Genomic DNA, 27,547 nt, shown 5'->3' with positions numbered 1-27,547 from the left:
GTGTGTGTGTGTGTGTGTGTGTGTGTGTGTGTGTGTGTGGTTAGGTGTGGTCTGCTAAACTGCAGAATTGATGGATCACATTTGAGTCCATACCCCATGCTGGAATTCTCTGCATGTCTCCTCGTTTCTACATCTTTCTCAGAAATCCTTGACATATTTTAGTGTTCATCACTTTCTCTTAACAGAAAAAGTCCTCCAAGTCCAACCAGCCTTTCTTTCTTTCTTCCCCCCCCCCCCCCCCCCCCATTATTTCAACAACCTTTTCGCAATGTCAAAGCAGGAGGAAGACAATGTGAACAGATGTTAATGAAAAATATTCTGCAGAACTCACAGACAGTGCTAATTAGCAATTAACCGAAAGACAAATCTCTCGAGGCTATCGGAAGCCTCTGCTGGTTGTCCTCGAGTTTGGCAAGCTGTTAGAAATACTAACTGGGTTTTCACTTAAGAAGATGGTCCTTTCAAACCATTCGTAATTGAAAATGTGTTGAATGATGGCTATTTTGAAATTTAAATTAATGTCCGCTTCAGAACGTGACCTGTTGTCTCTGGAAGGTCAGGTCCCTCAGTGTGAGACTACTCTAGATTAGAAGATCGCATAACGTGATATTCAAAGCTGCTCTAATCAATAGTTTTTAACAAACAATGGATATGAAGAGGTCACTTCCTGCTCTGGGTGGACGACAGTTTTATTCTACATCATATGATGCCGTCATGTACTGTTTGATATGCAGCGTTATATTGTGTCATTTCTCATTTACATTCATGACCCAGTCTTTCTTAAAGAAGCTGGGCTGGACCAATAAATATAACGTGAGTCTGAAACAGCATCTGAAAACATTATGGTGGTCATCTGGTAACAAAGGCTCTCGAATTACAGCTAAACAGTGCACTAAATATGTTTCAGAAGTCATTTTAGGTGAGAAATAGGCAGTACTGGAGCTGCAATTTTGGAAGGTTACTGCAGACGGCCCTATGGATTAAGGGATGATCTGCTTAGGTGCTCTTTGGGTGTGCTGGACCTGACAGAACTTTTTGGGCACACTCGAATGGATGGCGGTCGATGCACAATAAAACATTTTCATACAAAAATAGTTTTGTTTTTGGTCTACAATCATTTTTCTTCCTACGATCGTTTTCTGTTTTTTGGTATTTGGGGATCAAATTTAATTTGTAATATGTGCTTTTTATGATTGCATTCCTCCAGAAGTATAATCTTTTCCTCCTCTGACCATTTTAACTACAACTATAAGCCAACTTTGTGAGACAATAACATGCATCACAAGCTTGAGTCCAGGCAAACAAACAATCTCCATGGAAACTTTTACCACTGAAAAATCTCTTTCAGTGCAGTAAATGATTTAATGTTCTTCCTTAACTAATGACGCCTTTTAAGGGATTTGATGTGACTGTGTAAGTCCCTTAGCTGAAGAGAAATGAAGCCTTAAGTGTCATACTCAGGAAGAACGCTTAAGATGTTTTGTGTCTGGCGTCAGGACACATGCAGTTATCTAAATGATGATTAACTATTACTGTTTTCATTGGAAAAAAGTGAAATATGTATTCTTATATTACATTATCCATACTGATTTATTTATTCGGACATATTGTGATGTGTCTGTAAATATGATCTCCTCTGTGGTCAGATGATCTGTGTCTGGATCAGACAGCAGCACTAATTTATTTAGCCTACTATTGGTCCATTACCCACACACGCACTAGCTCTCGCTCTCGCTCTCGGTCAAAGTCCCTCGTTCCTCTCATCTCTTCCCTGAATTCACAATTTGAAAACTTCACGGGCTGCTGCTTATCAGAAACAATATTACCAGAGCGGAAAACACGACATGAGCAAACAAAGAAGAGTTTATGCATTAAAATCGAACTGTGATAGTTAATTATTTGGTCTAAAAATATAATTAAAGAAAACAAAAAAGTGCCCCCTCCACCTCCACCTCCTCCCCTCACTTCTATCTGCAGGAATGTGGCAGCCATACTGTTCAAAGTCCACCCAGCCTGGAGAGAGCGAGGAGGGGTGGGGCGGTTAGAGGGGTGACGCAAGGAATTTGGGTGGAGGATCTGTGTGCGTGTTGGTATGGAGAGGGTCACACACCAAAAGAAGTGTTCTTTGTCTCGGGAGACAATTAAGCCACCCCCACCCCTCCGCCATTGCAGCCTTCCTTTTTCAAAGGCAAAACAACCCCATCTCCTCTCTCCTCTCGACCCCTGCACCCTCCCCGCCTCATCCTTCCTCACCCCTGCCGCATACTCAGCCCATCTCCATCCCCAACCCCCCACTTCCACCTCACCCACCCATCCTTACTCCCTTCCTCCATCTGCGTCTACCTATCAAGCTCCCCCTTCCTCCTTTTCCTCCCACACAACACCACAACACATGAACAGCGAATGTCAGCTGCCGCCTGCTTGTTCGCTTTGCAGGTACCGGGAGGAAACAGAAAATATCAAAGTTCCCATCTCCTTCTCTCTCATTCCCCCTCACTCACTCCCCTCACATCTTCCCTCTCTGTCTGTTTTTCTTTTCAGTGTCGTACAGCACTCCTGGGCTCCTGAAGCGCACCAACAAAGCACTATTTCAACACAAGCTAGGAGAACAGGCAGCAACTGAACCTTCAGAAACCACCTGGCTCTGCTCACAGGTTTAGATGACATTAGATTAGTTTAGGGGACATTCCTCTCTAAGAGGAAACTGAGTGAACAATAACTGTTCTTGTCCCATGTGTTTGGTATAAAGGCTAAAGAGCAGCCAGGTTGGAAAATACTGACGCCACCTTTAAAGGATAGAGATGTGGACTCAAGTCAGAATCGAGGCACAAATTTGATGACTTTTGACTTTGCAATTCAATTTGGACTCGTGACTTCACTTGGACTGGAGCCTTTTGACTTGAAAATACTTGATGTCTTCCCCCAAGCCTATAGATATAAAACTGTGCCACGGATCACTTCATTTCCAGAATCAACTAACGTCAACACAATGCCCAGCAAGTCGACACTGAATTCCCCAGATCCACTTTGTCTGAACTCACCTGACAGCATCCAATCAAGCTGCAGGAGAGAACCTGAAAGAACTAAATGTACATTAAGATCCAGACGCACCAAACCGACTTCAGAGAACTAGCAGCGACAAAAGCCAACTCTTCACCACACGATGTCTGTGTCTGGGCCAAAAACTTGGACATGAACACAACACAAAGATTACAGCCGACGGCCAACCAACATTTACATTCTGCGCCTGCGTGAGAGGAAATAACTCTCCACACCAGCAGACGGCGGTAGTGTTCTGTGTTCATTTTTCAAGAAGGGAAACCGGAATACACTCTGTTCTTTCAGCATGCGCATATGAACAATGACACAAACCACTCCCTCTTGATTTAAGCTGTTCAACATGCTGAATCAGCCAAAAAAAAGGCCTTGTGGTCAACAAGAAAAATTAACTACAGGGTGCAATGTGTGTGGGTCAGAAACTACAGATGAAGATGCAATTTCCAAAAAGTTTAAAAAGTGATCACATTTTTTTTGTAAATTTAATATCTAATTACTCAGTTCTTGGCATTATATCTTGTGAAGAGCACATTGCAACTTGTTTAGGACTCGAAACCCAAAGTTTACGACTTTGGACTTGACTTGGGACTTGAGTGGAAAAATTTGAGACTTATTCGTGACTTGCAAAACAATTAATCAGTCCCATCCCTGCACTGTAGTTCACCACATTAATCTCTGAGATCGTGGAACATAGCAACATCACAAAAAAGAAATCAGACAGCGTCCCATATATAATAAGACGGGTTTTAAACAAATCTGAATTAGCCAAATGTATCTAAAGGGGGGAAACGGTATTCCAGTATTACCCAAACTGTCCATCCTGAACATCCATCACAGATTACAGACCTACTTCCAACTTACTACCCACATTTTCTGTGCTCTCACTCCTAGTTTCACCCCTAAATAAAGTGCTTTGGACCGACATAAACTTTTGACTTGTTTACAACCTTTCTAATCGTCTCTTGCCCCAGTGGACTTGTCTGAAGCGATGTTGTCATCACATCCAATAGAAACTATCATCAAATCTCCAAAAATAAGGCCCAAGTTGTAAACTGGATTCATCCTTTTAAGGAGCAACACAACCGTTGAGAATCTTATTTTTGTTTATCTCAAACGCTGACGTGGAAGGCCAGGGTGTGTCAGCACACAGCTGCGTCACTGCTAGGTGTGGTTACAGGTGTGACACTGTGACACAAGCTGCTTTTCAGCCTGGTATTATGTCACTCTTTAGTACCAAGAGATTAGCGTTTAAACTTGCTGACATTTACGGCCCCTGAATCAAGCGAAGACTCCAAACACGGCTTTAAAAGCCCAATGAAAGAGTATAAATACACTCTGTTAATGTGATGTAATTCCTCGGGGAGGGGTAGGAGAGGAGGAGAGCACGATAGACTGCAGTGCGGAATTTGCATTTTGTCAAATAAAGAAATGGCTCTTTCACTCTGTATGAATTACAAAAGCACAGGTGGCACAATTACATGAACACCTGTATAACTCAAAGCAGTTGCATCCAATAAACCTTTAACATGCACCTTTTCTAAGACTTTATAGACAAGATGAAATGCATGTTGGGCAATGATGTAAAGCAGAGAGGCAGCTTTGGACAAAGGTTGTGAATTACACATATTGTACGTCACATCCTCAGAGCATCCTCAGGCCAGTTTGTGTGCTGGAGATTCTTCTAGACGTTTCAGAGAGTCGCTGCCTCCCTCGTTTACATTCCTGAGTCGAGGCCGCGCTGGTCTGGATTAGAAACCAAGGTGAACTGAACTGACTTTAGAGACGGACTTTACTGCAGTTTGTCAAAGGGGTGGAGGCCTGTTTTGCCAGCTTGCCTGAGCAAATGTCGGGCTTCCCCTGTGTTTACTCAGGGATGGATTACACCTTCTTTAACCCCTCTGTTCGCCGTTGCTTAACGAGAATGAACTGGATCAGAATATTTGAGGCGCTCCTGATTAATGGCTGACATGATGACAGCGTAACACCACTTCTTTGTCACTGCTTCTTAGGCATTAATCACCTTTTCACACACTGATTAATCTCCGTCTGGGAGAAGGTCAGGACATTTGAGAGGCAGAGCTTGTCCCAGTACATGCTCAGGTACAAGTTAAAAAATGACAGATTAGTTACTCAGCAACCTCGTGTCACTGTGCCTGCTCAGGAAGGAGCGCTGTAAGCTCCTGTTTTTGATTAACGAGACATCTAGAGACTTGACTTGGACAGAATCAGCTGTTGAGACAGATTTCAATCAGGAACATTTTTCAGCAACATATGTAACATTTCTTTCCACGAGTTTCCTCATTTAGGTGGGAATATCAATCATCTGGCACATATGGAGAGCTTCCAGAATGACAAAGATAGACAGGCAGACAAACGGCAAGTCAAACATATCACTAACCACAAACACACACACACACACACACCACCTCCCTCAGGAGACTCACTGTAGTCCACCGAGACTGAGAGCTCCCTGCAAATGACAGTGTGGCCAAGAGTGACAGAGCCATGGTAGAACAATGGCGGGTGTGACAGCCAAAGATAGAAAGAATGGAAGAGGAGAGGAGAGGTATAGACATCCATCTCACATTGCCTTCCTTTTCCTAACCCTGCATGATTTTAAACAACCACTCCCTGCGCAGCGTACCTTCCTGACATCCTGTTTCAACATGAATGACATTTAAGGAAGAAATATGCTCTGAAATTCTGTTACCTTGTGACTTTAAACACCTTCCTACCCAGAGTCTGATGTGATGTTTGCCTATATGGTAAACTGAGTAAGACTGGATTTAATTGTAGTTGTAGCGGTAGCAATAAAGGAGTAGTGTGTATGATTCAGAGGCATCTAGCAGTGAGGACTGCAGATCGCGACTAGCTGAAACTTCTCCCAGTTAGGATTCTTTCAGTGTTCAATTTCAATTCAATAGAACTTTATCTATCCTGCAGGGAGTTCTTGTGCCAGAAAGTGTTTCAGATTACACAACCAGTACCAACCAGACAACCAGTGGGGGTGCCCAGGTCAGGGTCACTCACTGGGCCCAGTTTTATGACAATAGAATATCAAGTATCTGGCAAAATATTCAAGACAGTAACAATAGGAGTACAATGAGTACTAAAAATGAACTAAAAATGTGTGGTTCATTGTTCATGAGGGTTTAATCAGGAGCCGAGTTACCTACAGAGGTCTCTTCCTCTCCAAAACAAACAGTCCAGCTGATTTAAACCAGTAAAAACACTGTATGAAGCAGTTTAACGTCACAAATCAGTTCCTCTTACGCCTTTCAGCTCGTGACAGAAGGGCTGCAAGCGCAGCACCTGCTCGTGTGTGCTCACCTTTTTTTTTGTCTGATAACTTCAAAGATCCAGATGTTCAGGTTTATATTGAGAGGTAAATTATCTGCAGAGGTGTCTTCCTCTCCAAAATAAACAGAGCCGGTGATTTAAACCAGTAAAAACACAGAATAAAGCCGTTTAATGTGAGAAAATCATTCTTATTCCGACGTTGCTTCTCGCTAACTACTGTAGAAATATGGCGGTGCAACATGGTGGACTTCATGGACGAGGACCTGCTCCATATGAAATAAACACAATTCTTTTTTTTAGGTGATTATATACTAAAGAAAATTATAATTATATTCCATTTCTGCCAACATACCCCTCTATATATCCTTCACTCTGGACCTTTAATAACAGCAGCAAAGACAGTACTAAAAGCAAGTCATATGATGTGCATGTGATGCAGGGGAGGAATTCTTGTGCATCATGTCACGGGCACAATTTATGAGGCATAATAAAACATAAAGTGAGGCTGTTATGTCCTAGATGCACAACTCTTTGACGTTGTGTCTGAAGATTGTTTACCCGAAGAGTCGATCTCTCCAGCTCTGCCTCGCTGGAAATTGTATTTTTTTTTAATATCATCTTTAAATAGCTGAAAGAGGGGGAAGACATGTCACGATTTGACGAGAAAAGAAGTCAGGGTAAAGCAGCCAATCGAGGGAGCAAGTCTGAAAATAGCGCAGTGGCCTATTCTGTGACAGTGTATGACTCTCTGCTGGTGTTTGGATTTATACAGATAATAACAGAGGAGGCTGTGGTTTGGACTGTGTTCTGCCACTCTGATTAGATCATTCCACACTCATTATAGTGGTGACACCACTGTCCTCCATTATGGTATTTCTCTTTCCCACTCACCAGATCCTTCTGAGCGCCCATCACTGCCTATGAGCGGCACTGTAATGGCTGCCGTGGCGACGCCATCAGTAGGCATGGTGGTGTAGACAACAGGCAGCGACTGCACCACCACAGGGATGGTCTGGAGCTGGCCCACCTTGCTGGGCATACTGACCGAGGGGATTGTGTGGATGACGTGCAGGATCTGCTGACCGCCGGCGCCCTGCGTGGCCAAGATGGAGCCCGGTGAGAGCACCTAGAGAGGGCAAGAGGAGGGAAAAATGACTGGCAGCTCTGACCACCCTGTGTGCAGAGTTCAGCAACTTCAGTGTAACAATAGAGGAAGTGGGAACTTGTAGTTACCATGGAGCCTATCGACTGTACTGCAGAGGGGACTGGTGTAGCTGACAGGCTGGGTTGGGTCACGGCATCGCTGGGTGCTGGGTTGACTGTGGTGTTTGTCGTAGAAGCAGGGAGCGAAGAGGAGCGGGGCTTGTTGAGCGACAGGTCGACAGGTTCGGTCTGATCCTCGGCCGCGCACGGCTGGGGCGAAGAGGGCTCTGTCTTGCAAACTGGCAACTCTGTCTTCACCTTCAAGTCTGTTGGCTGTGAGCAGTCGTCACCTACATCTGCCTGCTGGAGTAAACAGAGGGAATTGGAGAAGTTTAGAAAACGAAAACATATATTGCAAACATTCAAATGTCACACACAGAAACAAAGATGTCAGGATGGAAAGGCTCCTGAAAAGGCATTTACATTGTTAAAAAAAAACCCTGCTGATGAAATTCTCCAGCAGGTTAGTGACTCTCTACATCATTGTGAGGAAGGTTTTTTCCATCTTCAATATATTGACTCCTGTCAGATTTTCTATTCTTAAAGACAGCGTAGGAATAATTGTATTGGCAAACTGATACATTAATTAGACCTGCTTGGTCTCGGTTAAGTGAAGCATGCCACAAATGCTGACACATGCTGCTTTATTGTTTGAAAAGCCAACAGGAGCCACACAATCCACCATAAAAGAAATGATTTCATTAGTGTTCTCTTGTGCAGTGAGATTAAGCTGTAGACGCATCAACGAGGGAAACACAGTAGCACGGCTTTGTTAAAACTCCTGTCTCTGCCTGATACGCAGTCACCTGGCTGTTACGTGGCAGTGGCAATAATGCATACACATGTCAATATATCATGTTAATATATTACTGAGGTGGAAAGAAAGAAGTTATTTTCGATGTCCATGATTCCAGTAAGTAAAAGTCCCATTGATTTTCTGCACAGTGTTGACAGCTGAAGCACTTTAAAGCCTGGTTGGGCAAGAAACTCTCCTGGTTGAACCATTAGTACCATCAGCTTTAGGAAATATCTGATTTCTATGTATAAATATTTAAAGGTTCAAACCAATGTGCATAAAAATCCACTCCCAGGATGCATTTTGGTACAAAGTACTCAGCCAGGGAAAGCTAAAGATTATGTTTTGAGTGATCAAACATTCAATGTTCGCCAACAATTGTAAAAACAAAGCATTTTGTATTTGAGAGTTTTCTCCATAACGTCTGCTGCTGATGCTCATGGGTACTGTAGTATTTAAAGCCAAGATGTCTCAGACACAGAGCAAAAACTTTAAACCAATGGCCACAACATGAACCTCGGCATATAGACCCTTACTGTTCGTAAACAGTGACATTTTTTGGTGGGCGGAGTTTAGCTGGATGCAAAACAATTCTCCACAGACATTAGTTGGCGCTAGTGGTTGATTACTATGGCAATTTTACAAGGGAGGACGACACTTTAACGGTTTCCTCCGTCCAGTCCTTTTGTCTTATCGCATTTAACCCTAGTTGTCTTGTGTTTGTTGATGGGCAGTAGCAGCTGGTTTTGAGCCAGGACTCCTTCTATTCTGGCTCCCAATAACACAACAAGACAACATTTTAAGACTCCTGTGTAGCCTACAGCCCTGTGGTCGTGAGTCATTTTTTTGCCTCCAGCGAACAAACTGACGTCATTGTGACGTCGGTCCTAAATGGTTCTATAGTTAACTTATCCATGAGACTCCTGTTTCTTTATTGAGGAATACTGAGGAAAGAAAACTTTTTGAGGAATTCCAGTGAGGAAAAGTACTTCTGAACCTAACTCAACCCTCCACGTACTGTATATGTTTGAACTTCAGATCTCTGAACTCGTTTTTCAATCCGTTAACATGGACTACGCTCGCTTGCAAGGTCTGCTTTGAGGAACTGCTTCATCCTGGAACAGTGCTTTCATATAACTTGCATCAGGTTTTTTTCATGTCACGCCCTGGTTTTCTCAGCCTCCTCAGAGGAACGGAGCACCCCGCTCGCCTCTACAGCCACCCAGGGCTCAGCTGCCATGTAGCTCCAACGCACAGGGAACAATGGCTGCTGTGTGGGACTCTGGCGGGGGGGAGGTGGGGGAGAAAGTGAGACAGAGAGAGAAGGGCTGGACGGGTATAGAGAGAGACTGGTACTGACTGAGAGTACAAAAAAGAGGAGAAGTGAAAGAGAGACAGGAGAAATGGAGTGAGAGGGAGCAGCAGTGAGCCTCCAGTCCAGGAGTTGGCCTCCGTCCAGTTCAGCTGAGCGTGGCTCGGCTCTGGGTGAGGAGGAGAGGGTGGGGACTCCGCTACGCCCTTTTATCGGGGTCACGCAGTTCGCTCGGAGGCAGGGCTGTGTGTGACGGTCGATGAAGGTGCAAATCTAAAGGTTGGTAAACACCATCCTGCAGTCAACTATCATTACACATGCAAATAACCAACGTTAAAGGAGATTTGCATTGCAGGCAGCTACATGTCGGTGTTTTTTAATGATTTTTGGCATTCCATCTATGTCAATGAACAACTGAACATCTTATTTGTCAAGATTTCCTTATTCAGACTTTATATATCTCTATTTCACCTTATCTTTGACACCACAACAAAAAACAAACGTAGATACAACAGGCACCGAACTTGGTTGAGATGAGGAGGAATTTAAGGAGCTCTTATAGGAAAAAGGAAAGGAGCCAGGAAAGAGGGAGACATCGAAGACACACAACAAACACACACACGCACGGAACCCGCACCTAACTTGGCTGAGGTAAGGAGGAATTTCAGGAGCTCAATAATCGGCAAACCGGAAAGGAAAGGAGAGGAGAGCCAGCGAGAGGAGATGAAGGAGGACAGAGGAAGAAAAAAGGAGGATCAGTGAGCAAAAAGGAAGCAGGGCCGTAACGTGATTATAGAGACAGCCACAAAAATACGAAAGAAAGGAAAAACTGAAAAGAAAATGAAGTGTGAAAGAAGTGAGGGAGTGGATGAAGGCAGGGAAGAGAGAAAGAGACCGGAGTGAAAGAGAGTGGGTGGGAAAGGCCTAGCGTTGCCATGGAAACTGGGAGCTATCAGCTGACTCCATGTTTTCCACTCGCTCCCCACCCACCACCAACTCCCTTCCCTTCCCCTCCCAGTCCGTTCATCTTTCCATCACATCACCCCCACCTCTTCTCCTTCCCTTCATTTTCTCTCTCCTTCTCTCATGACCACACCCCTTTCACCTTTTCTCTCCCACACCCCCGCCTCCCCCTCCAGCATCTCTCGCTCTTTACATCAACCACACCCTTGTTTCTTCCCACCTCACCCTCTCATCCCCGCTTGGCTTCGTTTCAACCCACTCCCTCTCGTATTTCTCTGCTCTCCCGTTTTGTTTTTTTTTTACTCCCCACTCCTCTTTTCCTCTTTTCCTTTTTTCCTCTTTTCACGGTTGCTCAGATTAAACCCACAACTCTTTGCAAAATCCCCAAAAGAAGAGGCTGAGAGGCTGAAAAAAAAGAAACCTCGCTGGACTGAAGCTCTGTGATCTGAGAGACAGAATGAGGCGGAAAATATGAAAGAGAAACTTTCTGATATGAGAACAGAGTGATTAGCTTTAAAAGCAGGATGTATAGCAGCTCATTACCCATGGGAGGAAAAAAACTTGTCCTGAGAGTCTTCATACTATAGTCACATGATGGATTTTACCCTCTAATGTGGATTTTCAGGAGCAAAGTTAAGATTGGCCGACGCATATTTCCTGAGCTCTGATCTGAAGACAATGGATTTCTCTATCACCAATAAAGATCCTCACCAATCTTGATTTGAATATCAAAACAAAGACCCTCTGTCACTGTGTTCTCCGTTTCCACACAAAGGCACGAAACTGAGCTTCACCTTTCACTTGCCCTGAAGTCAAATTTGCATTGTTTGTAAGCCATAAAATAACTGTCTCCGAAACAGTCACAACAATCTGCCATCGCACCTGAAAACAATAAACTTGACCTGCCTGAATATAAAGTAAAAACAAAAAACCCTCGCTGAGCTAGACGTGTTGCAGTGGAGCTCGCCAGAGTGCTCCCTTCTCCACCCTGCACTTCTCGGTTCAACTGCTCCTCCATAAAATGGGTCACCCAGTCTTCGCCTTGCAATTAATTCATGTGATCTCTAACTTGAATGGAAGCGGGTAGCAGCTGTGACTGCAGTGGTGAGAAAGCCGGGCACAGAGAGGTAGAGACGGATATGTAATATGTCCAAAGGACTTTAATCGTGTTGTACTCACACTGAGGCTCAGATAGATAAAGTAATGAGTGATTACGGAAGTAATGCCGCTCTGCTATCAGTAACCTTACGTGCCCCCCAGAGGGCTATTTATATGGTATGTATGATCATGGCACAACATCCATGTAAGAGAAGAGCAGCTTTTTTATTTTATTCTTCATGTTTTCTGCCAATTTGGTCGTATCAGAAGCCCCGCAGCCACAACTCACCCAGGTCACTGTTTGTGTTTAGGTTCTTTGTTATGTGACTGTGCCAGTTTCACATAGGGGTTAACAGGTAACGCTAAATTTGGCACTTTTGTCAGCAGCACAGAACTCACAGGTTACACATGGTGTCAACACTAACAGCTCCTGCGCCAAATCCCCTTCGAGAAATTAAATTTTAAAGATAATGATTTTCCATACAGTGTGACAGTCTGCTTCCTATGAGACTGCCTGCGAGTGAGTGTCATAATCTCTATTCAAATGTCTCTTTTCCATCCCAGGGACTTTTCCACAAACTGTTGATAGAATAGATCACTTATTACTTTATCTGTACAAACCACAGTGACCAAGTTCAATTTCAGTTTATGGGCTGTAATTCTGCCAGCCAAAAAGCCCCTCCTCCTGACGCAAGACTTTCTAGTAGCCCAGAAACCATGAGGTGGAGCCTGCAGTGCTGTTGAACTTCAGTTACTGGTCCAGCACAACATTCGATCACTGATGTACAGCATCGTTTAGAATGTAGAGATGGACTGTGGAAGTATGGATGAGAATCTTTTGTCATTTTAATGAGGCTGACTTCCTTAACACTCTAGTGTAGGGGTTGGCAACCTTTGCTATTAAAAGGAGCCGTTTTGGCCAAAAAACTAATCATAATCTGGAGCCGCAAAACATATTTGAACTTAAAGCGGGATATACTTGTGCGTCAGCTCTATGCAGCGTCTAAGCCGTAGCCTATGCACGTGGCCTATGCCATTGTGAGCATTTATGTCTGTGTCACTCTGCAGTTACACCTCCAAAACACTAGTCAGCGGCGGCATTTCTGTGAAGTGCTGTAAAGTTTCACTCATTCAAAACACACATTAAACATGGCTTAATAGAGACAATATCAAACACAAGTACACAAATCAGCTTCACTATAACTCGCAGCATTCACAGACAAAACATTTGTCTTTTACTGGACATGTTTTCCCCACATATACAACATGCTAATGTTTTTAGCACAAGCCTATGTCATTTTACATTGCATAAATTAGCCTAGCGGCTAGCAGCCTTTTCCTCTACTCATATGAAGTCAGGAACAACAGCAACATTTAACAATGGTAATGTTACAAAATTCAGCTCCATTACAACTCACAAGGTTCACTGACAAAACAACTGTCTTATACTAAATACTTTTCCAAACAAATATAACATGCTAATGTTATTAGCACAAGCTTATGGCCTTTTACATTGTATAATATAGCCTAGCGAATTAAGTTCTCTGTGGTTCTTGGAGACTTTTCCTTTTTGCATGTGGAATCCATAGCTAGCGGCTAACCTACCAAGGGAGACTCAAGACGAGTCACTGCTATTTAAGTAAGTTTAACACTTAGAGGAAAAGGCATCAGGTCACAGACGTAGGAAGTACATTTAGTTGCTGAATGCTGAAACTTTTTTTTCGGTGTATAGCGCTTGGAAAATGTAAAAATCACTTTAGGCCTTCAACAATTTTAAATGAAAATTAAAATTTTAAAAAATGGTCCTTATTTGTTTCAATGTGACCTTTTTGTCAAAGCCACAGGGAGAGGGGCGAAAGAGCTACATGCAGCTAACCCCGGTCAAGTGAGAGTGAAAGAACAGGAGAAAAAGCCGAAGAAGATACACTGTACTTTGCACGTTTCCTCTTCAACAGTCACTCAAACATTACACAATCATGCAAATTACAAACAACAGGATGGCACTGTGTTGTTGTCTCAAGTGAAAAAAAGAAATACGCCTTTAATCTATTATTATTCAAATACCCCTTGTCTTCACTGTTCTTTAGATACTATGAAAATGCAAACAGGTATGCAAAACCAGCTTTTAGTTCCTAGGTATTTGGTGGAAAAAGGGCCAAAAGGTGCTGCCCAGTTGGTGCCGGAGGGGACCTAATCAGAAACACACTGAGTGAAACCACTAAATTCCACCGAAGCCTAATAGGCTTTCAGTCCGCGTCACTGTTGTTGTTTTTTCTACAGGAAGAAAATCAATAGGTCCCAATGTGACACAGTACTGTGTCTGTATATGTTAAAGGCAAAGGGAGGATGGAAGTAGAGAGGGATACGGTGGGAGGTAAAGAGAAGGGAAGGATAGAGGAGAGATGAAGGGAGAGGCACCTTTGGTATTGATTTGCCGGGAGTGCGTATGTGTCAATGTCATCTGTGATCAACATTTCTAAATTCTGATTTTTGGGGGCAAACACGTGCGCTGAATCTGTATGTGCATGTACTGTATCTGTGTGTTTGTGTGCGCCTGAGGAGGCGGAGTGGGAAGGCAGATATGGACGATATAATAAAGACAGAGAGCAAAAACAACAGCTGGGGGAGATATTAACTGAGAAGCACGCAGCCCCGCCCCACCCAGCACACACTCACACACACACACATGCAGCTCCACCCCTTACAGCCTGACCCACCCAAGGAAACTCCAACTGCCCCCATCCCGCAGCTTATTCCTCTCTATCTCTCTCTCTGGCTCACCCACCTGTTAGCAGGCTGATCCCAGCACAGCTCTCTGTGTTAACACTGACTCTCAGCCTAATGTTACCTAATAGGAGTTGCCAGTGTTGATTTCCTGGGTGCTTAGTAACTTAGTCGTACCAACCGTCCACACACGATGACCTCGCTCTGACCCTAACGCAAACTCTACTTGAGTTTTAATTACGGCTGCGTGGCTCATTGCACATAAATGTACACTGCAACTTCAGTTTCTCCAATTTAAAAGAAATATCTACCATCACGCACACACACACACACACACACACACACACACACACACACACACACGCTCACACAGTTGTTAAACATGATATTTAAGCATTTTGGTTAAGAGGGTAATCAGCACTTGTGCTAAACTCCAATGCAGATGAACGGAGGAATCCAATTAAGGGCCTGGATGTCTAATTATGTATCTGCAACAATTAACATCACGTCTATGCACCTTGTAATCCATACAACCACCGTATATGAATTTAACATATACAGGCATGATTAGTAGACTTTTGTTAAGCTTTTACACACCGAAAGCATTTTATTTGTGCAATTATTTAGCATGTACCTATACAAGAATAAAGGCATTAACCAATCACACTGCGTCAACAAAAGTTGCCGGACCTGTTACAACTGTCGCAAATTTGCATCAACTCACCAGTCTGTAAACTCTCCTACTGCTACTTCTGTTAGCTAGCCAGGTCGAGGTTTTCAAATGTAAACATCAGTAAACATCAAGGAAAGATGGAGAAGACGGACACCAGATGATTAACACCCCTCGAACCATTGTATAGGCATTGGAAAATACACTGGGCCGCATCATTTTCCAACAGGATATCAGGAACAGTAATATCCTTTGATTCACCGAAATTTGGTTAAATCCATGACAGCACCATTAAACTAGGAGGCTCTTTTTCTATATGCTGATCTGACAGAGCAGAGGACTCTGGCGAGAGATGGAGAAGAGGCTTGTGTTTTATGGTGAAGGACTTGTGTAACAGTGAGAACGTGAGGTGCTGTCCTGTTCCTGCTGTGGATCATTGCATTACAGGTTTGATGCAAATATGTTGAGGCATATATTTTGCATTTTTATGTCATTTATTCATCACGCCCCCGGTGAGTGAAGGCCTATGGGAGTATCATTAGTATTTTGTGAGCTTCTTGATATAAGGATGCTACGTGCTATGATCAAAAAGAATCTGAGATGTATGACTAATACATAGCACACTGTTAATTACAGACGACCAGGATGTAGACAAGAGTTGCAGTTAGAACTCAATAAGAATAAAATAAAATTCACAACTGTTTCACCTATCCCTCTTCAAGTCTTATATTTACAATGTCTACTTTGCTTCAGGAGAAACAACAACAACCATGGCTTTATATTCATGGTTTCGGCAATCATTCATGTCCATTTTAAACCCATTTTACTAAATAGATTTCCTGTTGAGACAAGGAAATGTGGAGGCACAAAGCCCTGCAACAAACTAATGTAGATGCTTTTATTGTTCACCTTGGTTTTCACTTCCAAGTAAGTAGTTTATGTAACCGGGCTAAACTGGACTTGTCTGAAACCTGTCTACTTGTGATACAACGCCCCATCCACTCATTCAGTTGCAAAAGTCTGTCTCCACTCCTTGAATCTCCTCACTGAAGACTCTGTATAAGATGTCACCATACCTGACAGAAGAAGGCAGATAATATAAGATCAAGGTCATGAATCAGACTTAGCTGAAAGTGAAGATGCTGAAATATTTAAAAAGCTTATAATTGGTAGCTTTGATACTATTGTGTATTTTGGTAATTAGGCTAAACTGTGGCAATTTACATTTCTCGATGGCACAACAACTTCTCTCTTGACATTCTTTATGATTCTTTCCCTGTGTTTTCCTGCAGGCTTCCCTGTTTAAGAATGTGCCTAAACTTGTTGCATCCAGCTGTGGGAGAGCCTTGTTACAGTTCACAGGTCAACGAAGACAAGACAAAGCACATGGCTCATCATTCCGGTCTTCAGTTGACACCTCTGAATCACTCATATATCAACAATGTCTCCAGATATTCCTGTAGAGCATGTCTACATGTAGAACATGTCAGTTCTCCTGTCCTCTTTCCAGTTGATTAACAAAGTATTACAACTTCCCTTCCTTGTCTGAAAAACAAGCTTTCAGTGAGCAAAGCGTCGGCTTCATAACCAAGCATACGCTGCATATAATAAAGACCAATAAAATAAAAGAAATTCAAAGATAAAATCTGATTACAGCTGTTGCATTTCTTTAATCTCCCTCCTGATGGATACTGTTGAGGGTGACGAAACAAAAAACTGCTGTTGAGAACAATCTATTGACCTATTTCAAAATCACCAGTTTCATAAATGAAAACCACAAACATCTTGGCTCAGTGTCCTGGCAGCAAGACTTTCAACACCATGAATGGTCGTTACAGACAACGTCAGCCCACGCGATGCCTCACTTTAATTCAGGAAACAGACTGTTTGTGTTGGAACCAGGTGAATTTCTCTCACCCCACTTGGTTGAATAACATCCTAATTTTAGAGCTGAGTAGACCAAATGCACTCTTAACAGGAAGACATTTACTGATCGTGTCATTTGACAAAGCTAATTCATGATACATTGAAGCATGATGAATTTACTGCAGGAAGAGACCAGACACTAGTGAGTTCTAGCCTCTGATATAGTTAAGCACAGTGCTGAACACCATATTTCCCTCCAGGCTCATCACAAAGCTCATTGACCTGGGATGAACCTGGTGTCAGGACAACAACCTACTCCTGAACGTCAGCAAAAATAAGGAGATGTGTTGACTTCGGCAAGAAGCGAGAAGGAACTACATTCCCCTTGATATCAACAGGTCCTCTGCACCTAGTACCTTGGTGTCCACATCACAGAGAGTCTGACCTGGGCGCTGCATACTGACTCAGTTATGGGAAAGGCAAGGCAGAGACTGAGGAAATTCCGTGTCTCCCGTTACTGATGATTTTTTACTTGTGCACCACCAAGAGTGTCCTGACAGGGACACAAGAGTAAGGCCAGGAGAATCATCAGGGAACCCAACAACCTTAACTGCCTTTTTTATGCTTTATCTGCAATACATTTTCAAAAGACATTAAATTAATACATATCTTTGGGACTAGTATCTCTTGACATGACACACTCTTTATTCTTTGAAACTGTGAGACTTTGCACATCCCCTAGAATATATATTCTTGCTAATTCCAGCCTTGCTCTCTAATTGCGCATATTTTCTTTAATAGTGTAGTATTATACTAGTAAATAGTATCTTTTTCTGTGTTGAAGTCAGGAGGAAGGTACCCCCTCCCCCCAATAAAGCACATGAACAATGGAGGCAGAGTATCACAATGTCAAGTAATGTCAGCAGCAAACTCTGAGAACAACAACAATGGCAGAAACTTGAAATCAATCTCAGACTGTTACCACTGCCTCATTTTCTACCATACCAAATATATTACCACTTCAAGTGTCGCCATTATGTTTGTGTTGTGAAGACAGAGAGCAGTTCAAACTAATCACAGCGTGAAGTGCGTCTGAATGTCAGATTGTCAGATCCTGAGGCTATTCGGCCTTCTGTTGAAGCGCACCAGCAGCTTAACACTACAGCAATCTCTCGACAAACAGGAGAAGCTGTCCAACAACAACGCTCTAGAGCTGTAGCCTTGACTGTGTCAGTACACAGAACTGACCTATATGCTTGTGTATTTGCTTCATTTCATAGTACACTCCTTCAGTCTTACGCATCAGCCATCCTCTAAAAATACCACCCTACTCAGTTTGTCATAAAAAAAAAATTAAAAAAAACGTACACACACAAACACAATAGTCGTATGTGCTTCCTGTCCCAATCAGTGAAGCTGTTTCTACTTCCTGGAAGCTCCACTGTGGAGGAAGTGGGCTGCCAACAATGACATCATCATCCTGCACCAGCAGAGGGAGCTGCATCAGTCCAATATCTGCACTGCATTCCTCTTTCTCCCCCCACATCATCTCTCTCTCTCTCTCTCTCTCTCTCTCTCTGCATCCCAAAATTGTGAATGTGCTGTCCTTTGAATGGACTGAATGCTCAACCATACACACACACACACACACACACACACACACACACACACAATTCCATGCACACACACACACACACACTGACTAACACTCATGCTAGCAAAGCCCTCCTGGCAAAAGCACAGCAAATAGGCCTCTAACCTCTGATGTCTCATGCTCTCTCTCTTACACACGCACGCACACACACACACACACACACACACACACAAACACACGGGAAGTAATAAGAGTGTGTGTACATGTGTGTGACTCTGTGTGACTGTGTTTGTGTGTGTGTGTTGTGGCCCGTCTTTGTGCATGAGTGCTCCTGTTTGCTGGAGGACAACTGACTTGTTTATGTGCATACATCAGTGACACACACACGCACAGAGGGCCTCATTGTGTGTTTGTGTGTGTGTATTTTTGTGTATATCAGAGAGAGAGAGAGGGAGAGAGAGAGATTACAGGGCTATTCACTGTGCCTTGCTGGCAGGTATTCAGTGTGTGTGTGTGTGTGTGTGTGTGTGTGTTTGCCTTTGGCTGAAGCAGCGAGGGGGGGGGGGGGGGGCAGGGAGAGAGGTAGAGAAACAGAGAGAGTGAGGCTGGTTTGGAAAGGTGGAGGAGGAAGAGGAGGAGTGAAGAGGGAGTGAGGCGGGGAGGGGTCAGGCTACACAGTCTTTTCGGCAACTCCCGCCAGAGCCGCGGTTGCCATGGTGACGGGGCGAGCGGAAGCAGAGCCTCCCTCGACATATCCTATTAGGGCTAGAGAGCGCGAGAAAGAAAGGGGGGAGAGAAAGAGAGACAAGTGTGAGAGTTTGAAAGAGAAAGTAGAAGAAGAACGATGGCGGGGGAAAGAGATGAGATGAGATAAAGGCGTGTGTGCGTGTGCGTCTGTGTGTATGTGTGTCTGTGTGTGTGTTTAAGAGTTACAAATAAAGCGAGGGAATCTCTTAAGTTTTGCTGTAAAGACATAACAAGGCTGCAAAATGACCTTTGACCTTGTTCTAACACTCATAAACACTAGTTAATTAGTATGAACCAACTACCCTTAAACTTTTCGTCACCACCTCTCGTCTTCTCAGCCTACAACAACCTACGGCCAAACTGTTCTTGAGCAAGGCACCTCATACCGTTCAATAATCAATGTAGGTATCTTTCAAATGGTATTCATGGGTACCAGATATTAGAGTTTGGCGATATGACCTCAAATCAACATCACAGTTAAATGAACACTTTACCTGCATTGCGATTACTGAACGATGATTTTTTTTCTGTTTTTTGCCCGTATAGTTCACTGAGAAGGTCTGTACTATAAATATGCTCAACTATTGAAGCTAACGAAGGGTATGTCTTAAAAATAATTGAAGGAAACACACGCAGATGAATTGTTTATCGTTATCTATTGAATATTTCTATATCTTGAATATTGTGCAACCTTTGTGAATGCTTGTGGTATTGAGAGCTGCATTGTGGAGGCACTAATTGTTGGACACTTCTTTTTTTTAAGCCGTGGACTTTAAATATTCGGTCACGTGATTGTGCTCCAAGTGCTGAAACAGATTGGCGGTATTACCTTTGACCGGTGAAATGGCTTTTCCGCAGTGTTTACATTTGATTTCTTTCAGTTTGGTGTTGTCTTCATGAAACCCTAACCCTAACAGACACGGCATTTCTCTTTGGTACAAGCTGCTCAAGTTGCTCAGTTAGCTCAGTGTTTGAGTTCTTCTCCATGTTGCTTCCAGGTCGCGAACAGGATGGGGCGCTGTCATGTGACTACAAACTAAGTATTACATTTTTAAGGGTACACTACTTGAACACACACACACACAGTGGGGAAGGTATTAAAAGAATGTATAAAAAAAAAAAAAAAAAGGTTCTGAATGTCTGTTAATTTTAGATTAATTGCCCAGCCCTACCAGAAATGTTCTCTCCTGAAATCTGAGCTTTTTTTCTCTTTCAAAAACTACTGCCAAATTGTCAACCAGCAAAAACTCCAGCATTGGTCTGTGCATGCTGCAGTATGTGCACTATGTCCACAACCATTAATGTAAAGACCGCAGCATTGTCATTCTCGTTGGAGCTGTCGTGGCACTCCATGTGTCCAGATCTGTCAGTGAACAAATTGTACAGCAGGCACACAGGAGAAGCCGACAGCAAATTGACAGCAAAACCCTGAAAATTCCTTTTGTGTTTAAAATGATTCCCATTTGCTGATTCCAATGGCACCGGCTATTCTTCAAGGGGTCCGAAATCTAAACACGTTGTCACTCACAACTCGTTAAATACCAACGCTTAGTCAGTGGCCCTACAAAAATATTATGCCTTAGGTACTCCTCCCGCATCAGTTTTGGACACATGGAGACAGTGTTTCAATTTACACTTGTAACATGCATTGTGTCTTTTCAAAATTAACATCTGGTTTCACATAAAATGTACAGTTTCTGCTCATTACATGCATACAGCTGGTTTATTTTCTTAGGTTTTGGCAACAAAACCCATGGTTAGATTTAGAAAAGGTCTTAGGGCTGCTATGAAAATGCGCCTACTATGGGCAACAAAAAGTTTGTCTTGGATAAGTCAGTTCAATGGACAAACAAGACAGGACGGCAGAGGAGACACCTTTTCCTGATTTTCCAGCCCAATTACATAGGTGTGCGGATGTCTCCTGTTCCATCCTTTTCCCAACTGACTTTTGGTTTCACACAGGACACAAACATCAGGCTACCAGGTTAAAGTCCAGGGTTTGTTTGTTTGAAGTTTGGAGTGAGACCAGTTTGAAAATCCAGTACATCCGAAAAAACATCATGGTTTGGCTAAAAATAAGGATGTTTATTACAAATGTAACGTAATATCATGTGATAGGCATCACTAGCATAGTAAGCCACACATACTAATGCACTGCGTTGTTATTAAAATAACTAATAATGGACTTTTGGTTTAACACAGGACACAAACAGCAGGCTCCCAGGTGAAAGTCCACAGTTTGTTTAACCCATTCACCACCCAAGTTGGGAGTGAGACTGGGCTGAAAATCCAGTACATCGGATCATCACGTGTTACATTAGGTGGTCGTTCAGGTTCTCTCAAGCATCCATACTGATGCGCATCAATTACATTCTCTTAAATCAATTAACAGTAGTTGCACAATGCGATTAGTTGAGTAACTGCTCAGTCGATCAACAGAAAAACGATCTAATTGAGAAAATAATAGGTTTTGTTGAAAATGAAAATAATCATTGGTTGTGGGCCTTCTTAGGCTACACATATCTTGACGGAGATTGAGCAACTATCACAAGTTGAACCAGCATGCGTTTTGAGTTTTGTTGTATAGTCTTGTCAGTATTGCTGTGTGTCAAAGTGATAATAGTGAATTTGAGTTAAAACAACAGATTATGTAGAATGTGAGGCGTTTAAGTGTTTGTAGGCTCCCAGTAGAGTGAATACCAGGAGGACCTCCTTCCTGGAGACTTTATCTTTGGACAGGAAACTCCATTCCCCTCTGTTCGAAACAGCCACAGAGGTGTGGTCAACACACACACACGCACACGCACACACCCTCTGCTTAATGATGCCTTACGCAATAGCACTCCACCCAGCCCCCACCCTTCACTAACCCAAACCACACCATGCCACAACACAACACAACACACACACACACACACACACACACACACACATAGAGCTCTACCAGACCCCTCCCCCACCTCACCAACCCCTCACAGCCTCATGACAACATGCTGACAAATTCTGCTTTTTCTCTGAAATGTTAGAGATTTAAAATCAGGAGTTTATTTTCTAGCAGCAGGTGTTTCGCTCTTGTGGGGTTGAAGTATAGATCCATCTCTGCACCCACCACTTCCTTCACACCCTCACTTTTTGTACATTATCTGGCAGTCAGTTCCTCTATTTGGCTAAATAAATGATCAACTGAGACGATCAATAAAAATGAATAACTGAACTCACTGGAAACATGACAAATAACTTTTGAAGCTGCACATAAACCTGTTCTTCCTGCAATGTTTTTATCAATCCATATTTTTGGAATTTTAGATAGGTATTACCATAATGTGACATAAACTACCACTATATTCAGTGCAGTTTAAAGACACAAAATGGTGGATATTAAGCATGTAAATATCTAACAATACAGGATGCAGGGAACACTTAATAAATTCCATTTGCATCTTAAATTCTTTGGGAATGACGCTTGAAAATTCTGTAATCGAAAGCAACAAAAACGAGAAAAAACACCTGTGTGGCCCCTTTAGAGTTAAATTTTACTTGAGGTGTTACATTTTCATTCTGTTTTTGTTGTCACATGACTGTGCCACTATAAAAAAAAAAAGTTAAAAAGAATATATTGTACTTGTCACTCACAAGACAGAGCTACGTATAAGCTGGTGTCATCTGCATAATTGAGATTTTACTGTGATATGAGTCGCTAAAAGCAGTGTATTGAAATGCTTAAATGGGAAAAAAAAATTAAATGGGAAAAAAAACAAGTGAAGTTTCTATCAGGCTGTACTGAAACACAAACCCAATCATCATAGAGCCAGGGGCAACATGGAACTGGCCTTTTCGTATAACTGGAGTCATCAGTGAGAGCAATGTCTGTTGTAAATAATGACTGAGCAGGTTGTATATCATCAGTATGTGGCAACTTTGGCCTGTTTTCTTGATAACATAAGTTTTTAACGGAAATTTTACAGATGTGGTCAGTGCAACATAAAACAACAGTGGGGCATCAGCTGACTGGCTAATACATGACTTTAGATTTTCGATATGTGTCGTTCATAAAATCAATAAAATGAACCACAACATTAAGAAAATGGGTTCTTTCTTTGTTTTTGTAAACATGTTGACCACTGCAGCGAGAGCAGATCCAATCAAATCAAATTAACGGCTGTGTAGTTGCCGACTGGCTGACTAACAGCTGTATCAAAACCTTTCTTTCCTGGATCATCAGCTGGTCTCATGCTGGATAAAAGATGAGGGGAACAGAACAGGTAAATGCCACCAAAACAACCAGTGAATAAAAGAATAAATTTGAACTGCAAGGACAACCACTTGAAGTGGAAACCCTCAACCGGCTCATGAATGTGATACTGACAAAGTGTAACTGAATATGATCTCCTTTCATCTGCTAAATGAGTCTTCGCGGGTGAAGTACATTTATTTGATCGCCTCAGCAAAGGTGACACAGAGGGCTCATTTCACTGTTACGAACTATTCATTCACCATTCAATTAATTCTTTGACTTGTGTATCCGCACACATTTCAATTCACTTTTGACAACTCTCCACAAATATTCATACCTTGGAGGATCAGCCTAACCTCAACCATAACCAACACATGCCTAAACCAACCTTTAACCTAAATGAAGACTGGGGACACTGGGAACTTGACCTGACCATGTGACCATGTGACCTAGGAGCATAATTCTACTTGATGTTGCCAAATTCTGACTGGATTGAAAGGTACAGATGCCGAGCTGAGGATGAAGAATAGCCGGTTTCCTGTCCTGCGTGTTTCCTCTCTCCTCCCAAAAATACCACTCCCTGCTAATAGAGCCAATCCTGCCTATCCCACATTCTCACATACCATCACCAAGGCAAATCTCATTCTACACTTTTATGGAGAACTACAGACTGGGGGATTTCTTGTACTGTGTGGCCAAATTTGACGTGGCAGGAAGAACATTTTGAGTTAGATCTGTTGAAGATTGCACTGCTGCCATTACTGTAGGTGGGGTGAAGAGTGAAAATCTAAAACACCATCATTACTGCAGCTTCTAGGGAGTGAAATTGTAGAAAATGTGAATAGTGGAATGAAAATATTCTTCATTTTTGATCCATATAGATTCACAGTGGCCCAAGGATTTGTGAGGTCTAGTTTTTCCATGAGCGAAGGCAGTAAATTGGAAAAAAAAATTACAAATACTTCTCAGGTGGATGAATATACCTGAAATATTCACCCAAGATTCACCTTAGATGTGTGTGTGTTCTCATTGCCGAGTCAATCTCCCAGAAACCCAGTATACTACATCGACCTATTTAAATTGATTTTTCTTTGGCCACAGACAAAAAAAAATCCCTCCACCTGCCTTAAAGTTTCATTAAAAAGGCTGTTAGCGCTGTTAGCTTTTCTAATGAAAACCAATGGGAGCAGCTAGCCTCTGTTTGCATCTCCTTGCTGCTGGCTGTTCAAAGTCAACTGGGACAACACTGAAGACAACACAGAGGAGGACAAAATGGATGGCAGTCACAATGTTGCAGTGCAACCTTTCCTTATCTGACTGTCCACACCCTCTCCACCTCCTTCTCCACCTTCCCTTCGATCTCTCCATCTGCACTCTCCATTTCCTCATCTGTCTCCTCGCCGCCAGATTGTTTCTTTTGCTCTCCCTATCTTCTCTTCCCTCTCTTCATTTTTGCACTTCCTACAGCTTCCTCTCTTCATACCTCACCCATCCTCCACCCCATCCAGCTGGCAACACCCTTCCCTTCTTCCTCAGTATGTAGGCTGGGTTAATGGCTGCTATAGCGTGCCTGTGACTCCCGACGGGCCTCGCCTTATCATTACTGCTCATGCCCTTTATTCTATACCCTCGTCTGTCTCCGATTATAACAGGGTGCAGGGACCTACCTATCAGCTTAACACTTAAGGGAGAAATGTCAAAGGTGTAGCAACATGTCTGCGCTGCCAACACAGCCAGGGTGACATGCAAACACACCCTAAGTTTTTATTACTTATGATTATATTTAATCAGCATTCAGAAAGTCAAGCCACCAATAATCATTGTCTCCTTAATCATAATGAAAAATAGCAACCAGCCAGCAGGAAACACTCGTAAAGAAGAGCTGTAAGTAGTAGCTTTGTTTCTACTAATAGCCAGGTAACCATGCATCACTAAAGACAGTTTAAAGAACATAATGTGGCCTTGTGGAAGACAAGAGGTAGACCGAATAATGTTAGCATCTAATGATAGAGAATTTACTTTCCAGAAGGTATAATCCAAAATTAAAATGTAAACAAAAGAGCTACCATTTCAAGACAAGGCACTGGAGAAAACAAACTCATAACAACATTTTACTGATGAACGTTTTCCGGTGCTGTTTAATGTTTGTTTACCATTCTTAGGAAGGTTATTTTTTATATGTAATAGGCTAGGCTATCTGTACTAACAACTTATTTTTTTAATGACTAACAGATTACAGTTACATTTATTTTGTAATTTAATTACATTACACATGTAATGAGTTGGGGTAAGAATCACCAGAGGCCTCACGATACGATATTATCACGATACATCATGATACAATATTATTGCAATTTTAAATATTTTGCAATATACTGAGTTCTGCGATAACATATATTGTGATATAATGCAATTTATTACCTTTTCCAACTGCAAATTATGTCCCCAAAGAAGACTTGAACCAACATCTGTTTTATCTAATTAGATAGTTTTCAGTCTGTTCATCTGACGTCAATCATTTTTATTGCAGGAAAACTAACGGACTGATAAAACCAAGTGATGCTATTACTAAGTTGGCTTCCAAAAGGTTAATTTGTATTTGCAATATTTATCATTTATATGATAAAAAACTGATACTTGGTGACTTTGTGTTAATACATTCACTCCTAATAACTAGTTACACCCCAACACTGTTGTTTACATCAGTAATTAATGTTAACATAGCAGGTCAAGAACAAAAAGGTCATTAGATGTCTGTTATTAGATTTGGCCAAAAGTGCAAAATAAATGACGTATTAGAAGAGTTCTGGGAATTTTGGGGCACTGTGAGATTTCAAAGTAAAACAACTAAAACAGCTCATAACATTGCCAAAACATCAGGGTCCAAAGTGTAGTTACAAATGCTGCAAATTTCTCAAAAATCATGATGTCATCTACTAAACACAGACTGAAACCAAACAAAAACAGTATTACAGACATATACAGTATGTAGGGGGTTGACTAACACTTCACTGGTATGGAAGACACAAGTTTATGCAACAGTGGGGTCATAATAACCTTAAAGTTGAAGTCTTTTGCCATGTTATTTGTCATGTCTAAAACGCCTCGTCTGGCCGTGATTTAAAGGCTCGAACTGCACACTTCGTCATGTTTATTTACACAACTGAAATCCTCAGAGACAAGTAAATCTAAGATAATAAACAGTCATATGTAAAAAAGAAAAGAAAAGAGGAGTCGACTGAAAGCGGGGGAGTGTAGGTCATAAAGGAAAAGATGCAGCTCTGCCCTCCGAATCAGTTTAATTCATCAGCAGCCAGTTGGACAAAATAGTTTGATCCTGAAATAAAACTGCTGGGCCGCTGAGGGGAAATGCATGATAACCCTTGGAGGAGCTTCTCTTCAAGAGCTTTTCTCCTCAAAATGATTCACAGTGTGTTCTCAGGTTGCTTTGGCGCTGCTGTGACCTCTGACCTCCTCACTATTTGTTTCATGGAAGTCGCTCTGTCGATACTCTCCCTGAAAGTCACTCAGGATTAAAACAAACAAAAGGTCATCATTGCTGCTTTAAATGCAGAACCACAAATGTCAACACCGAGTAAGAGTAATTGTCCATTTGTAAAGTGTGTTTAATGACTTTCTACATGTTTTGATCCATCCATCAATCATTTCTAGCCGCCGCCAGGACAACCTGCCCTTCTTACTCCCTCACTGTCCTGACATCACATCCACAGAGCAGAAAGACTCATCATCATCTTTAGATATCCAGACAGTACACAAGCTTTTTCCACACAGCTCCATTCATTCATTCATTCATTCGGAGTTACAGGGGGTTAAATGCTTTGCTCAAAAGTTCTCCAGCAGCAGCGGTTGCTGAGGACAATGAGGGTGCTTCTCATTCATTTTCCCTTTCCAGAGATTTCCTATTGGTCTCTGTGACAGCTGAACCTGCTGTCAAAGGTTTGCTGTCTCACTTGTAACACTAC

At 42.3% G+C, this 27,547-nt stretch overlaps 1 protein-coding gene across 2 annotated transcripts in view; it reads right to left on the bottom strand.

Annotated features, from left to right (window-relative positions):
* klf8 (Kruppel-like factor 8) overlaps positions 1-27,547 on the bottom strand; it is an 85,608-nt gene that overhangs the window by 10,508 nt on the left and 47,553 nt on the right. The window contains exons 3-4 of one of the 2 annotated variants that reach the window (XM_049593104.1): positions 7,591-7,860; positions 7,249-7,483 (exon numbers count right to left, since the gene is read on the bottom strand). In XM_049593104.1, coding sequence (XP_049449061.1) covers positions 7,249-7,483; positions 7,591-7,860 — 505 coding nt within the window. Of the gene's footprint in view, positions 1-7,248; positions 7,484-7,590; positions 7,864-27,547 lie in introns of both variants that reach the window. The other variant, XM_049593103.1, reaches the window with a different exon arrangement.

This window comes from Epinephelus fuscoguttatus, linkage group LG12 (genome assembly GCF_011397635.1).
Source record: "Epinephelus fuscoguttatus linkage group LG12, E.fuscoguttatus.final_Chr_v1".
NCBI classification, from domain to species: Eukaryota; Metazoa; Chordata; class Actinopteri; order Perciformes; family Serranidae; genus Epinephelus; species Epinephelus fuscoguttatus.
The sequence above is the reverse complement of the archived record's forward strand: the minus strand, read 5'-3'. Positions and strand labels throughout refer to the sequence as shown.